Source organism: Etheostoma cragini, chromosome 21 (assembly GCF_013103735.1).
Source record: "Etheostoma cragini isolate CJK2018 chromosome 21, CSU_Ecrag_1.0, whole genome shotgun sequence".
Classification (NCBI taxonomy): Eukaryota; Metazoa; Chordata; class Actinopteri; order Perciformes; family Percidae; genus Etheostoma; species Etheostoma cragini.
Window position 1 is genome coordinate 5,304,519 of NC_048427.1, and position 15,281 is coordinate 5,319,799.

The window sequence follows — 15,281 nt, forward strand, 5'->3', positions numbered from 1 at the left end:
AGCAAAGGGCTTTATTAAAGCTCTTGAGCAGGAAATAAGTGCACTACAGCGAATATGCCCAGAGCTGGAGCAGCTCTCACACACATTAACGACCATTTCCACATCCATCTGAGATTGTCATCTCTCTCCGGCCTTCCACACACACACGATTGAACATCAAGAGTCCAGCATCCAGAGTGGCCGGTACGAGCAAAATGTATGGAGATCTTGAAAAAACTGCGAGGCGAAAGCCATTCAACTTTGAAGATAAAGAAGTGGAGAAGTTCGGGACTACGTTGTTGATGTACTGCTGGACCCAGACACTGCACAGTGCTCCCTCGCTCTCTCTGACCATGAGAAGGTGGGGAGGGAAGGCAAGTGGCTGAAGAGACCTTTCAACAGCAAAAGATTCACAGAGTTGTGGGGTTCATCGGTCAGCCCTCAGGAAGATTTTACTTTGAGGTGCAAGTGGAAGGGAAAATAAAATGGGCCGTTTGAGTTATTAGTCTGTCAAAAGGAAGAAATGGTTTCGAATATCAGCTGAACATATACAGTGGATGATGGAGCATGGAGATAGTCGTAAAGCCAACACTGCTCCCGCTGTTATTCTCTGCCCACGGAAGCTGAAGGAGGTCGGGGTGTTAGGAAGGGCAGGTCTCCTTTCATGATACCTAGGGCAAGTCTCCATCGTAGATAAACCAAACCACTGTAGATCCATGTTCAAAACCAATGTAAAATAACACATATAATAAAAATGTATAAACGGCACTCAACAAACCATTGAGTGACTCCACTGATACAGGGTCCACTATATTCTACAGTCTATAGATTCACTGTGGGCCTTGTTTTATAAAAGTACATTTTCATGGTGCCTGAATAGAAGTTATTGGAAAAAAAAATTGTATAAGCTCTGAAATAAAAAACCTCAACAAAGTCAAAAGTATTTTAGATTCAGGGGACTTGTTCTGGGCCAGATTTTCTAATTTTATTGACACGATAAGTCAGAGGTAATAAATAGCTAACAAGACACATTCCCTCAAGATTTTCTCCCGTTTGTGTGTCTTTGAGAAAGTAAGTCTGCGTTAACCAACTGCTGAGATCTCCTCATTAATCACACAGAAAGCAGAGGAACCAGGGGGGAGCTGTCCTACATCCCATGGACACCGGCATGCACGCACACGCACACGCACGCACACACACACACACACACACACACACACACACACACACGATCCTTAAAATAACCGGGACCATCATAACACCACAAAACCTTTTTAAATAAGCCTGCATCATTACTTAACACTTCAGCTAAAATAAGACCAGTGGAAGACAGTACAAAGGCTGAAGTGGTGAGATGGGACGATGTATGAGCTGTTGAACGGACGGCAGTGATTGTTTTATCCTGTGTTAATGGCTCTGGAGGATATGCAGCGTTATGCAGGGCTTAATCTGACTTTATGTGATGACAGACAAGTATGAAGGGCATATATTACGCCAGCTGTGATGCCGGGTGGTGTTCAAAGCATACAGGCACCAACAGAAACATTGTCCAGTTTTATTTGTGCTTATTTTACTCAAATTAAATTTTTTTTTGCTTGAGCCAGCAACTTAATGTTAAATGTCACCTGAAACAAACTAGAAGAGACTACATGAGAAGAGATTCAGCATGACTTATCAATGTTGCAGTGTTACATAATCAGAAAAGTGTATTGCATTTCTCTATTAGCTCCAAATTTGGTGATTTCAGGTCGAGAGTCTGCTGATGAAACATTCTCAAAATCCAGGCTGAACAGATAAAAAATGTACAGGCCAAAAAAGGTCTGTTATGTTGTCATTTATCAAAGTATTTTGAAAAAAAAGCACCCAAGGTGAACAAAAAACTGTTTTAGCAGGTTTTTGGGGTCGGGGGATGGATGGAGCACATTACCAGGGAAGGGACGCCTTGCCAGTAAGTTATTTGTTGGAGACAAAATTTTTTCCGTATAACAACTAAATCAGACATGAAAAGAATGTGTTTAGCAAAATAAACCAGCCGAGAGAGATAAAACAGTGCTGAAATAGTATTTTTATTAAATACTTCCAAGATCCAAGTTCGAAGAATAACAAAGCTATGATGAAGACCAACTAACACTCAGACAAACACTTGATAGTCGTCAATTCATGGTTGTATTTCATTGTACATCATGATCATGCAAAAAAACTCCAGCATCCACGTGAAGGCTGGGGGAGAAAGCGCAGCCCAATAGTATATCATTACAACGCAGGGAAAACGCTAACATCGAGGGCCTCATACCAAGCTACGGCTCCTGAATCTTTTTTTTTTTTTTTTTTAATTTTGCGTTTTTTTTTTTATATTTTTCATGTCACCTATTAAACATTCTGGATGGAGGATATTCTTATTTCAAAAGATGCAAATATCATATATTAACACTAGGCTCCATCCTTATTCAGGTAGGTACATGGTAGAAATGCGTAACTGAAACATGCATATAACTAGGTCTCCAGCTCTGATTCAACAGTGTAGGTCCTAAAAACCTGCACACCAACACCAACTTTTTCTCTGGCTTTAAAACTCCTCTCAACTGAGCAGGCAAGATTTAAAATCACATAGGGATAGATTACATTAATAAATAATTTAGTCCGTTCAATCAATCTATAATCACTCAATCTAGAATTTGTGTTGTCTTTACTTCTTCCCTCTTTTCCCTTTTTTTCTCTGTGTGAGGGAGAGTGCAGAACTCCAGCTTGGCAGATCGGCCAATTACCAAACGACAAGTTAACAGCAACAGCGACGACAACGAAAAACTCAAACCAGTAACACAGAAACAGAGAAACGACAGAGAGGTACAAATAAACATCTCAAGAGCAAGAACTCGTTGGTACACGGGAGAGATATCGGAGGGTGAGGAGGGTGGTGGTGGTGGTGGTGGGGGAGTTTAGATACGACTGTTGCGGATGGATGGAGACAATTAAGCAGCACAGCAGGGGGTGGCACCATGGTCACACAGCAGTGGTGCAGATATGTTACAAAGCCTAAACACACCACCTGGCGTGTGTGTGCATGTGTGTGTGTATGTGTGTATGATATGAAAAGACAGCTCACAGCATTGTGGGATCAGGAGTTAAGGACACTATGACGAAGGTCTTCATGTTCAAAAACTCTTTTTGAGCTAATGGGTCTAACTTTTTTCAACGGTTATTTCTTTTATTCCCCCGTCTCTGAAAACAGTCTTAGGTCCGCGGGACTGGAGCTGGTAGCCCACACGAGTGTGTTTATTCAGTGTTGTTTGACATCAAAGATCAAGAGCTACCAATATTTTAAGGAAGTACTTAAAAGGAGGAGAATTGAAGCAAATTGAAAATCGGTGAGGAAAATGTTCCTAAACTAGATCTGGGTCACAGAGGTCATGGGGTGATTCCCAGATGCACAGGATGAGTGTCTCTTAGATACATGTACATATATTACACTTTTCTACATATATCTATACATACACTGTTATTACACAGTGGTTATAAACAAACCAGGCCCTTGCAGAACGCAGAGAAAAGGAGTGGGAGGGTTAAAAGAGGGAATGGTTTAAGAGTGAGAAAAAAGGAGAGAACGTGGGGAGGGATTTGAGGGAGAGGCGGCGGGCAAACATGCAAAACGCAGACGCCGATCCCGGCCCACTCTCTCCCTCCACTGCAGGCAACAGAACGTGTTAACACGCGGAGGTTAGCTTTACACTTGCACAAAACAATCCCTCTTTTTAAAAACTCAGCTGCTTTTAAAAAGGATCCTTGAATATAGGATCAGTTAGACAAAAAGAAAAAAACAACAACCTAAAAACAAAGAGGCTCCGGTTATTCACAGGAACGCAAAGGGAACAGGACACTAAAAACACAACAAAAACAAAAACGCCCCAGCCCTCCCACCCAATCCCACAACAACACGACTTTCCGTTCGGTCGGAAAAACAAGCACACAAACAAAAATACATAAAAAGCCTAAAGTTCTACACTTTGGTGCTTCATGTTTTTGATATCAAGTTTCTCTTGCCATCAAGTTCTTTCACTGAGCAGACTTGAATTTTTCCCCCTTTATAGAATTCAGATGGGGAAAATCTCCCACATCAACGTCCGGGTAACAAGCACAGAACTTTCTACCCGACATCCCTAGAATGCCAAAAATGTGTCCAAAATCTCAGCTGCTAACCTTACACTCCCCTCTGTTCCTCCATTTTTAGACAGTGAATATAAATGCTTGGTTGGGTTTTGGTGGTTTCTGATACATCTAGTCATAATTTACACAGCATATTCATAACTCATACTCATAAACTGTCACAAGTTCAACTGTAAATCCTCTCCTCACGCAGGACGTCTCATCTCGCGCAGGCAGAAAAAAGATGGCTGCCATGGGGAGGGACAGAGGGCAAAGACTCGCCCTCCAATCAGGCGCCAGATGCATGCATCATCCCCTGGGGGCGGTGTCTTGTGTTCAGCCGGCCCCCAGCAGGTCAAAGGGGGGACAGGATTGGTTGGTATCGTGGAGAGGGATGCGATCTTGCCCGGCCGGGCTCCTGGCACTAGCCAATCCACGCAGAGGACGTGCCTCTTAAACACGCTCGCTGAAAAAAACTGCCCCCCAAAACATACACTCCAGTAGACTGGAGGCTCAGGACCACTGGGGGAGAGAGGAGGAAACAGGCCTGATTGTCATTTAAGGCTCAATTAGAACACCAAAAAAATCTAAATATTTCATTTTTTAAGATAGACTAAACTTAAATGATGTATTATAATTTAACTTGTTACTACCAAACCTAGGTAAAAAAAACGTGTAACATTTTCAATTTCTACACATGGTGGCTTTAAAATGGGCTCCATTTGTGGGAAGCTATGTGTGTAGCTGTGTGTGTGTGTGTGTGTCAATTACCTGATCACTGTAGTGGTGCAGCAGGTGCTCCTGAGCAGTGGAAGTGAACGTTGAGCCACTTGCCATCGCGACGATGCCACACCCTGGTCTCCTCTGATTGGCTGGAACGAGGGCGGCCCGTGGTGTCCACAAACTGTGTGAGCCGGATGTAGGCGATGCACGCGGCATCCTCGCCGATCAGGTGCACGTGTGGGTTGAGCAGAGTGGTGTGTACAGGCTTGCTGTTCTTGCTCAACACTATAAATAGGGACAGACCGAAAAAATTTATCATGCAAAAACCAGACAGATTTTGCTTAAAAAGTCATTACATTGCTTAATTACTGTGTGTTAAGTGTGCTTGGGTAAAGTGACAGGTACTTAAACAGGTATGTTTTATAGACCAAATTATTATTAAACTAAAGTATTTAGCAGATTAACTGTGGAGTTTACCAAATTGGGACAGTTTAGATGCCGTTGGGTAAGTTGACACATTTACTTGACATTTCTAATAAAAAAAACTGACTACTCTTTCTGGTGATCCTCATCCTATCTGAGCTTTAACTGGGTGGTATTCTCGGTGCTGGCAGATTAAAATAGATGGATGTGATGTGGGTGTGTTGGTGTGTGTGTGTGTGTGTGAGAGTGGAAGAGGAGACTCACAGTTTTCAAAGTAGAACTTGTGAAAGTCCATGCCCTCCACCAGGTTCCCCAAGGCCTCGGGTTCAAAAGAGGTAAGTCCAGGATCACAAATCCTCCTGAGAAAGTGCAACGAGAAAGAAACGGATGGTGAGAAAGTACAAGTAGGTGAAAAGACATAAGGGAAAATCAGAAAAGAGAAACAGAGTCTTGAGAGAACAAAGCTCTAATGAATCCTGTCCCAATACATAAATGTCCCTTCTTGCAGAAGCACCGATTCCTCCCCGGCATTTCATTATACACGTGCAGGTGTACTCACGTGTAGGCATCGAAATCTCCATTGTTGATCGCTTCAATCAACTGCTCTGTTATCTTGATGATCTCCTGTTTACGAGCTACAGAAAGAACAAGAGAGAGAAAGAGACAGATGGTAAATGGTGAGAAGCCAGTTAGGACGTGAGACAACAATTAACTGTGTGGTGGTTTTGCTTGATGACATTTTCTCTCATCACTTCCAGCTCCTGCCTTCCCTTCAGGCTCTCTTTGTGTAGCTACAGCTCGACGCTCCTCTTTAACCTCATCACTCGGCCCGGAGCAGCTTCCTAACTGCATCGCTGTCTGTCACTCTGCTTCTCACCTTCTGTTCGACCCAAAAACTGACTAAACACTACTCTCTGCTGTGTGAGCACACACTGCCACCAAAACAACTACAAATCCTGCATGTAAACAGGCTTAGACAAAAAAAATGAACTAAAGAAGCAGTTAAACGTTGTTTTTGTGTGCGCCTGTTATCAACTCTTATCTCCATGACAACCTGCCATACTTCGACAGGAAGATAGTAAATGGACTTTGAATTACAATTTATAAGAATTAAGAACCTACTTTTAAGATCAATCATAAACTAACTTTAACTTTCAAGACAATGTTCATTAAAAAAAAAAAACATGAAGCTCCATTAAAATCAAACGACAAGAGATATACTGTATGTAGTGTGTTATATTCACGGCTGCCTTTGACTAGGTTTACAGATAAATAAATAAAACTAATCATGTCAGCAGAGAAACCGCTTCTTACGTTAACATCTCCTAACAATCAGAAGCCTAGTTGTGCCAAATGATCCATATATCTACTGTTCATAAATATGAGTATTATGATGCCTAACTTTTCCACACACACACATTTTAAAACTTCAATGAAATCACACAAAAAGTTCTAACACTACATACTGTAATTGTCCCTACTACTACTACTGTCCCTACTAGTACTGATCCTACTAACAAGTATTCCTCTGTACCTCAGAGCTCCATTGTTGTTGTTCAAAGACTAATAAAAACACACCAGCGATCATTTTAGATCGGTTTTTTAGTGACTGAAGCGCCAACTGTGTATTAATCCACAGCTGAAAATAGTCCCCATTAAATGCACCATTTCCTCCTGCTTCAGTAAAACTACAGTGCCCAACTGCTTGAGGACATTACTTGGCATTTTTATAAACAACAAATCTATAAAAAAGGTTTTCTGCAGGTTTCAACAAGTTAAATTTAAGACTTTTAAAGACCATTATGAATGCAATTTAAAGACCTATATCACAACATAAAAAAAAAACACAAACACGCTGAATGTCAGAGTTCGGAAACATCGTCAGATACAATTTCCTAATTTCCTCATTGGCATCCAGTGTTAAGGACCCACAGCACCGCTACACTCAGTGTTGGCTCTGATCCAAGAGCAAAACGGAGGTGGTTTACGGAAGTTGCGTGGAGGTAGTGCTGGGCCGGGGCTGGAGCTGCCAGATAAATGGCAGAACTGGCTGATTGTTTGCTGCAGACCCTTCACAGCAGTTAGAGGTTTCTCACTTTTTGCATGAGACTGTGGCACCCGTTCACCCAACGTTCCTAGTTGAATTGCTTTCTTGCATAAAAAGCAACAGGCTTCAAATACGCTGTTAGGAACTGGCTTTAACCAAGCCCCACATTTTTTTTTTTTTTATTTTCTCTTTTTGTTAGCTATTGCTAAACTTGCACTCGCCTGCAGCTGAAGAATAAAATCCATTTTATGTCTCTGTTACAATCCGAAAGAGACTTGTGCCAGTAACACCAAAGATGATTAACTGCAATATAAGTTGCATGTTGGTCTCTTTTGTAATTGTAACACAGAAAATGTTCTTTCAATTAGTTTTATACAGTCTATGATTTGGACTAGCGAAAGAAAGAACTATAACACCATGGAATAAAAAAAAAAAAAAAAAAACATTCTAAAGAGCCGCAAGAGCATTTAAATGAGTATTAAGAGGTATAATTCGTCAGTGTAATCCTCGTATTAAAAACTTTGGTGCAGAATCAACATAACGTGCAAGGATCAGAACGTATAGTGTCGTCCAAATGAAGTAAATATTGCCATAACGTAGTTTGGCCAGCAGAATCTTTTGACAACGCGATATACTAGAAAGTGCAAGGTTCTTTTTTTTGTCATGTGCACAGAAGTACTCGTTGGCAATGCTTATTAAACAACTGAAAGGAAAACAAAATAAAGTAAAGCAAAATCTGAATCTAGAAAAAAAACATGGCTAAATTATAAATTAAGTAATATAAATTTGTGTAGACAGTATTGAAAATGAATGACACTGAAGCTAAAAAGTATCATATGTATGTATGTATGTATGTATGTATGTATGTATGTATGTATGTATATATTTTGTATTAGTTATATATAGTTCTCAACCGTCCTATTGTCCTCCTGTTGTCAAATTTGACTTGTTTTCAATGTTTCAACATCAGAAATTTAGGAATCCTTTTAGCAATTTGCCCCAAACTAACATGGATTTTTCCATACAATGCTTAATGAAAGTAAAATGAAAGGTCAGATTACTACTTTCATTAAAGCTTTGGTGTTCCAATGTTATGGCATTAAAAAAATTAAAACCTTTTTGACAGTCTGTGATTGTCCACTACAATTTCATATAAATGAGGTTGATTGACCATGAATTTCAAACTAAAGTGTAAAACTAGTAGTAATAGCTTGAGGTATGTGGGGGTGAATTGTAGTGAAAAAAGCAAAATTTTACCCAGGAGGACAACAAGTTAGATAGTCAACTGGAAGACAACACAAGGGTTGAGTAAAGTGTATAAAGGTTAAGAAATGACACATGATAGAAACAATATAAAAAAAGTTTTATATTGTTTTGACAACATACAGTATATCGTCATATTGCCCAGCCCTACGTTATCTGCAGGCTGCTTTCCTCATCTCTGAAAAAACTGCGATTTCAGAGATGCAAGGTGAGGTTTGCAAGGTTTTCAACAGCTACAAGTGAGTAGATGGCAAAGCTAAGGTCAGTTAGTCAAGACTGTGTTCTTACTCTGCTTAGTGTTGCTTTTAGCAGCGACAGTGTTGCTCCCTAATGGAGCAGTAGACATGGAGGACTGTGAGAGCTCAGAGTCAAGGCAGGAGCTGTTGCCCGTGCTGTTCCATGCCATGCGCTTTACGTCATGCGGTGGAACTGAAACACATAACGGTTGGTCAACAGATACAAAACACATGGATGGATGACAAGATGCCAGAAAAAAAACAAAAGAAACACACTCCACACACACACTAAAACAAGTCACACACACACAAAAAAACAAGTCACAAAACTGAGCACGAGCCAAAGCTGTCTGAATTAGTGAGAAATAAACACAAAGCGTTTAAGTGTGGGTTAATGACAGACTGCAGATGTGTAGCATGACAACAGGATGGCAGCTGGAAGCGAGATCAGTATAGCTCTGATTGTGATGCTCTGTGATGTGGAAGTTATTTAACTGCCTGCTCTGCTCCCATTAACTCTACTCTTAATGCTCGTATACATTAACAAAGCCTCGCCTGATAAACTGCAGCACCCAGTCTGCCTGTGGGCAAACTAAGCATGTTCAGGAATGACGGTGGGAGGGGAGGAAGGACACAAGAAGAAAAGAGATCAGATTGTCCCTTTAGTGCAGGTGTGTCTGACAAGAGCAGGAGGACAAGAGGTCAAGAGACGAGAGGAGAGAGTATAGAGGGGGAAAGAGGTGAGATAACGACGTGGAGAAGAATTAAGTATTAGAGAGAAAAGGAGACAAAATGATGGAGAAGAGTAAAGCACATAACAGAATAGAAGGAGAAATGGAGGAGAAAATGCAAGGATAATGAGGAACTTGATGCTCTATGGTGTGCATGGTTCCTGTAAAGTCAGACAAGGGCCTGTAGGGCCGGTTTAGGACACACAGCTGCAAGGTAAGCAAGGCCTCCTCAAGCTGAAGCTGTCACATTAGGAGGACAAGGGAATAGATGCAACACACACACACACACACACACACACACACACACACACACACACACACACACACACACACACACACACACACACACACACACACACACACACACACACACACACACACACACACACACACACACACACACACACACACACACACACACACACACACACACACACACACACACACACACACACACACACACACACACACACACACACACACACACACACACACTCTTCAGGGTTCCCACAGTGGCCCTGATGTTAAAAATGTCAAGACATTTCTTTTATTGCCTTCCATAATTAGGTCAACATGTCTCTGTGACATACAAAAGTTATTCCATGACGTCTCTAAACAAAAGAAAAGTTGTTCTGAGCACAGTGAAGTTGGGTCCAGGGGGTGAGCAGTTCAGGTGCAGTTTTGCTCTTAGGAGGTATATTACAATATTAATGGCTAAGACAGCAGGAAATGACCATCTGCAATTTCTATGTGTAACAAATTGTAAAATGCATCCGGGTAATGCATCACGGTTGAAAGGAATATTCTGGGTTATTGCAACTTGGGTTATTATTGTAGTTCTGGCTGATTGGTTACAACAATATTGCACTCAAAATAATTGAACAAAGAACATGACCTAAATTACGCATATTATAAATGTTCATGGATGTTTATATGGATGTTACAAAATACTGTTCCACTATCCCTCATAAAGAGGGGCTGCCGGTTCAGATTATAGTGCCACAGCAGTCCCCGGCCTTATTCTACCATATTAAAAGGACTTTCATGCAGTGAGGTATACAGTTTTTTTATTTTGTAAAAATTGTTAGAGGTATTAGGAGCGCAAAAGTTAGACTGGAGCATCATTTATGTCATTATGGCCAACAGTTTAGCTAGATTTTTAAAACCACTTCATTTGGAGGTAAAACCTGATATTGAGTGCACCCAAAATGTTGCCAATAATCCTACAATAAGTACGGTACATTTTATTTGACCTGGAAAGTAAGTATGTGAACCGTGATGAATGTTTATAACAAACATCTGGATAATAATTTTACTGTCAACCTGGTTTCTCTTCTAAATACATTTTTGCTGACCTGGACCACGTTCTTTAAATGTGGCTTAGCATGACGCTAACAGGCTAATGACCCTGTTAATCCTCATCCTGCTTAATTGGGGTAAATGTTATGTTTTCTGATTCCATTGTTCCTTTAACAGACAGACAAGTTATAGCTTAGTTTATTCTATCTTGGAATAAAAAGGTTTGTGTTATTTTCAAGGGTATCCGTTTTATTTTGTTGTGTATGCAGTGGGGTTCGAAAGTTTGGGCAGCCCAGGTAAAACATTTTATTAATGTGCATAAAGAAGCCAAGAAAAGATGGGAAAATCTCCAAAAAAGGCATCAAATGACAGATTAGACATTCGTATTATATGTCACAAAAAGTAAGATTATTATTTCCATCATTCACAATTTCAAAATAAAAGAAAACAAAAAAATGGCATGTGCAAATGTCTGCAGAGTTAATACCTTGTACCCCCCCTTTGGCAAGTATAACAGCGGGGAAATGCTTCTTGTAGCCAGCCATAGTCTTTCCATTCTTGTTAGAGGTATCTTCACCCATCCTTCCTAACAAAAGTCCTTGAGAGAGGACATGGCAAAACCTTCAGTTCACGCCTCTTGATGTAATCAACCGTTGATTTTGAGGTGTGTTTAGGATCATTATCCATTTGCAAAAGCCATCCTCTCTTTAACTTCAGCTATTTCACAGATGGCGTCCAAAATTTGCTGAAATTTTATTGAATTCATTTTTCCTTCTACTCGTGAAATGTTTCCTGTGCCACTGGTTTCAATACAACCCCAAAGCATGACTGATCCAACCCCATGCTTAACAGTTGGACAGAGGTTATCTTCGTTAAATTCTGTGCCCTTTCTTCTCCAAACGTACCTTTGCTCATTACAGCCGAAAAGTTCTATTTCAGCCTCATCAGTCCACAGAACTTTTTTCCACAATGAATCAGGCTTGTTCATATGTTCATTTGCAAACTAAAAAACACAGATTTTTGTGGTGAGGACGTAGAAGAGGTTTTCATCCGATTAATTTTCCATGAAGACCATGTTTATACAAGTATCTCTTTATAGTGGAGTGGTGTACCACAACTCCAGTGTCTGCCAGGTCTTTCTGGATGGATCGTGCAGTCAAACGTGGGTTTTGACTTACTTTTCTTACAATCCTGTAAGTTGTTCTGTCTGATATTTTTCTTGGTCTTCCAGATCTTGATTTAATTCCACTGTTTCTGATGACTGTCATTTCTTAATTACATTCCAAACAGAGGATATTGGCATCTGAAAACGCTTTGCTCTCTTCTTATGTTCTTCTCCTGCTTTGTGAGCGTCAACTATTTTCAGTTTCAGATTTCTAGACAACTGCTTAGAAGAACCCATGGTGCTGATTGTTGGGGCAAGTCTGGACATTTAAAACCTTAAGACTGACATCACCTTGTCTTTCCAGACGATGATTGAGAACAATCCATGACGCTGTCAGCTCTCCACTTTCCAAAGGGGATGGTGCATGCTATAAACTCTGCAGGGTGCCCAAACTTTTGCAGACGCCCTTTTTTGTTTTCTGTTATTTTAAAAGTGTAAATGATCGAACTAAAACCTTTTTGTGACATGTTATATGAATGTCTAATCTTTTCAGATTGTCATTTGATGCCTTTTGGAGATCTTTTCTTGGCTTCTTTATGCACATTAATAAAAAGTTTTTCCTGGGGTGCCCAAACTTTCAAACCCCACTGTATATGTATAGGTATTTCACTCTAAATTGCAATAATTATACTAACAGTTACCTACACATTCTAAACTATTTAAAGCCTCTAAGAAAAGTTATTTGTACCTAGAAATGGGTTCATATATGGGGGTTTTCTCTAAAAATGTTTGTTCATGAGCCATCTAACTGAATAAACCGCAGAATGTTTTGGGGCATTTTTAGGACTTTATTGGCAGTAAAGCTGTATAAATGAAAAGGGAGAGAGAGGGGGAATGACAAGCAACAAAGGGACGCGGGTCGGAGTTGAACCTGGGTCCATTTTATTCTAAGAGTAAACCTCTATATATGGGCGATTGCTCTACCAACTGAGCTATCCTGGCACCCACGCAGGTACATTTTAATCCAGCTTCTGAAGAACTGATATCCAGATGTGTGCCAAATCATCAGCAGTGAAATCAAGCTATATTTAGTTATTGGCAAACAGAAAACAGGAACCTGCGGATTTGTTTAAAACTTGTCTGACTTCTCGTGTTTCTTACCCCGACTGACATGTTTTTTAGTGAGCTAGATCTCAGCAATTACCTTGGTGAGTTCTATGTCATTAATACAAATTGGAATGAACTGCAAACCTACAAACATAAAACCAGAATCATCCTTTTAATAAATCTAATTATCAACAATATCAAATTCTATGTTCCCTGTGTTTTTTGAAACATTTTCTGGACTTCCCTGAATGTAGTATTTAAAATTTAAAAACATAAAAACCAGCAATATTCCACGAATTCCAAAACCAGTGGGAACCCTCAAAAAAAGCTTGGTGGATCAGAGTGAGGGGGCTTAAAGATGTAAGATTGCCAGTGACTACAAAAAGCCAGGGTGGGAGTGGGGGTGGGGGGGTTGGTTGGGTGGGTAGGGGTGTTAGGTCCTTGCCAGTGGCAACCGTATAGCTTCTGGTTGCCATGGATAAACTTACTGGCAGGTGAGCTTTGAGGTGAGGGCAGAAGTGGGGGCATCTCCTCTGTGGCGCTGCTCTGACTCAGCGCCGAACTGTCCGCTAGAACACACACACAAAACGCAGCCAGACACTCGATAAATACATACATCCACACACCACAGGCAGACGGTCAAGAGTGTGAGAGACACTTGTTGAATCTCAGCACACCTGCCAGTCACTGCAGTCAAATACACACACTTCACTAGATGGGAGACAGAGAAAGAGAGTGGATAAGAACTGGAAAATGGGACTAAAACACTCTAGTACCTTTCCTACCTTTCATTTCCTCCTCGTCGTTGGTGGCGTTGCTCTCTGTTGATCCCTGGATTGAGAGAAACAAACAGAAAGATACTCAAATTAACACATCGAGCTTTGAGGTCCAATGGGCTCATGAGTGCAGCAGCCGGGTGATGCTCGGGCTTTCAGATGGACACACAGACGGATGCACTGACGGACACACGCACGGACACGCACACACACACACACATCTCACCTTAACTCCATCAGGAGGGTTGTGCACCACTGTGCTCTGAGATTCCTGAGATGCAGAACAGAACGGTTAGTCCAACACATCAGAATCCTGAACCAGTGCCTCTCAACTGGGTTTAAACTGGGCCCAATACTCTACATCAGCCATGGGGTGATCCCCCAACACTGCTTCTCCTTCACATTAGTATCTTCTCTTGAATTGTCAAGAAAACCCATGGCTAGGGAGATTAGATGAATCAACCTTTATTTTCTTATAAATTATTTTATTGATTCATTGATTGGCATAGAAAATATTATAACATTCTGAAAAATGCTCATCAGCATTTACCAAAGCCCAAGTAGACATATTTAATTAGCTTCTGTAGTCTGACCTACAGTCTGAAAAGTTTGCTTTCATAGAAGACAACGAATACCAGCAAATGTTAACATTTGAGAAGCTGGAACCAATGAATGTTTGTATTATCAAGATTGTTGCAGATAAATCTTCTGTTGATCAACTCATACTTAAATTGTATTGTGATGACATCACCACACAATGTACTATGAAACATTTTAATTAATATTCTGATTTTGTTTTCAGCCATATTGCCCAGGCTGACCCATGGCCTACTTTGGAGTGCTGCACCACCAATTGAGAAGCACTACCTTACCAGAACACGTAATAATGTAACCATACCAGCACAAGATGTAATATGTAATGCATGCTAATAAAGTGTCTTAAAATCACAACAAGCTAGTAGTGGTTAAGTTATGTTTGGCAGTATGGTAAGGATGTCAGTGAGGATGTTAATGATGGCAAGATAAAGATAAGGGATTGCTGATTAAGCATGGGAGAGAAGCGAATAACAGAGGTCTTTACAGGATAAGACTACATCTTATTTGGATATCAGCTAAACCAGGAGTCTACAGTTCTCTGTGCTGCCACTTCAGAGGCTAAGAATCATATAAGGTTCATGCGCCTTGTAATTTTTAAAAAGGTGCACATGTGCAGCCTGAGATTCAGAGTAATGAGCATTTTTTTAAAGTTTCCAAAAAGTTAAACTGATTTAGAATTCAGTGTTCTACACATGTGCACCTTGGGGGTAAAATGGCCAGAGGATGGGAACTGCTGAGACAGGCAATGTTACGGTGCAACACCTCCTGGATGGTAGATGAAGGATGACAAGCAGCGACTGTGACAATGGAGGGTGAGGCACAACGGACTACTATGCAACTATTGGGGGGGGGGGG

At 40.7% G+C, this 15,281-nt stretch overlaps 1 protein-coding gene across 16 annotated transcripts in view; it reads right to left on the reverse strand.

The window, feature by feature from the left end:
• Positions 1–2,026: 2,026 nt before the first annotated feature.
• Positions 2,027–15,281, reverse strand: part of LOC117936435 (calcium/calmodulin-dependent protein kinase type II subunit gamma) — a 39,896-nt gene continuing 26,641 nt past the window's right edge. For 4 of the 16 annotated variants that reach the window (XM_034859432.1, XM_034859428.1, XM_034859429.1 and 1 more), the window contains 8 exons: positions 14,056–14,100; positions 13,830–13,884; positions 13,542–13,622; positions 8,864–9,004; positions 5,825–5,900; positions 5,530–5,624; positions 4,891–5,127; positions 2,027–4,641 (listed from right to left, as the gene is read on the reverse strand). In XM_034859432.1, coding sequence (XP_034715323.1) covers positions 4,895–5,127; positions 5,530–5,624; positions 5,825–5,900; positions 8,864–9,004; positions 13,542–13,622; positions 13,830–13,884; positions 14,056–14,100 — 726 coding nt within the window. In that variant the 3' untranslated portion in view covers positions 2,027–4,641; positions 4,891–4,894. The remainder of the gene's footprint in view (positions 4,642–4,890; positions 5,128–5,529; positions 5,625–5,824; positions 5,901–8,863; positions 9,005–13,541; positions 13,623–13,829; positions 13,885–14,055; positions 14,101–15,281) is intronic. The other 12 variants (XM_034859442.1, XM_034859440.1, XM_034859441.1 and 9 more) reach the window with 5 other exon arrangements.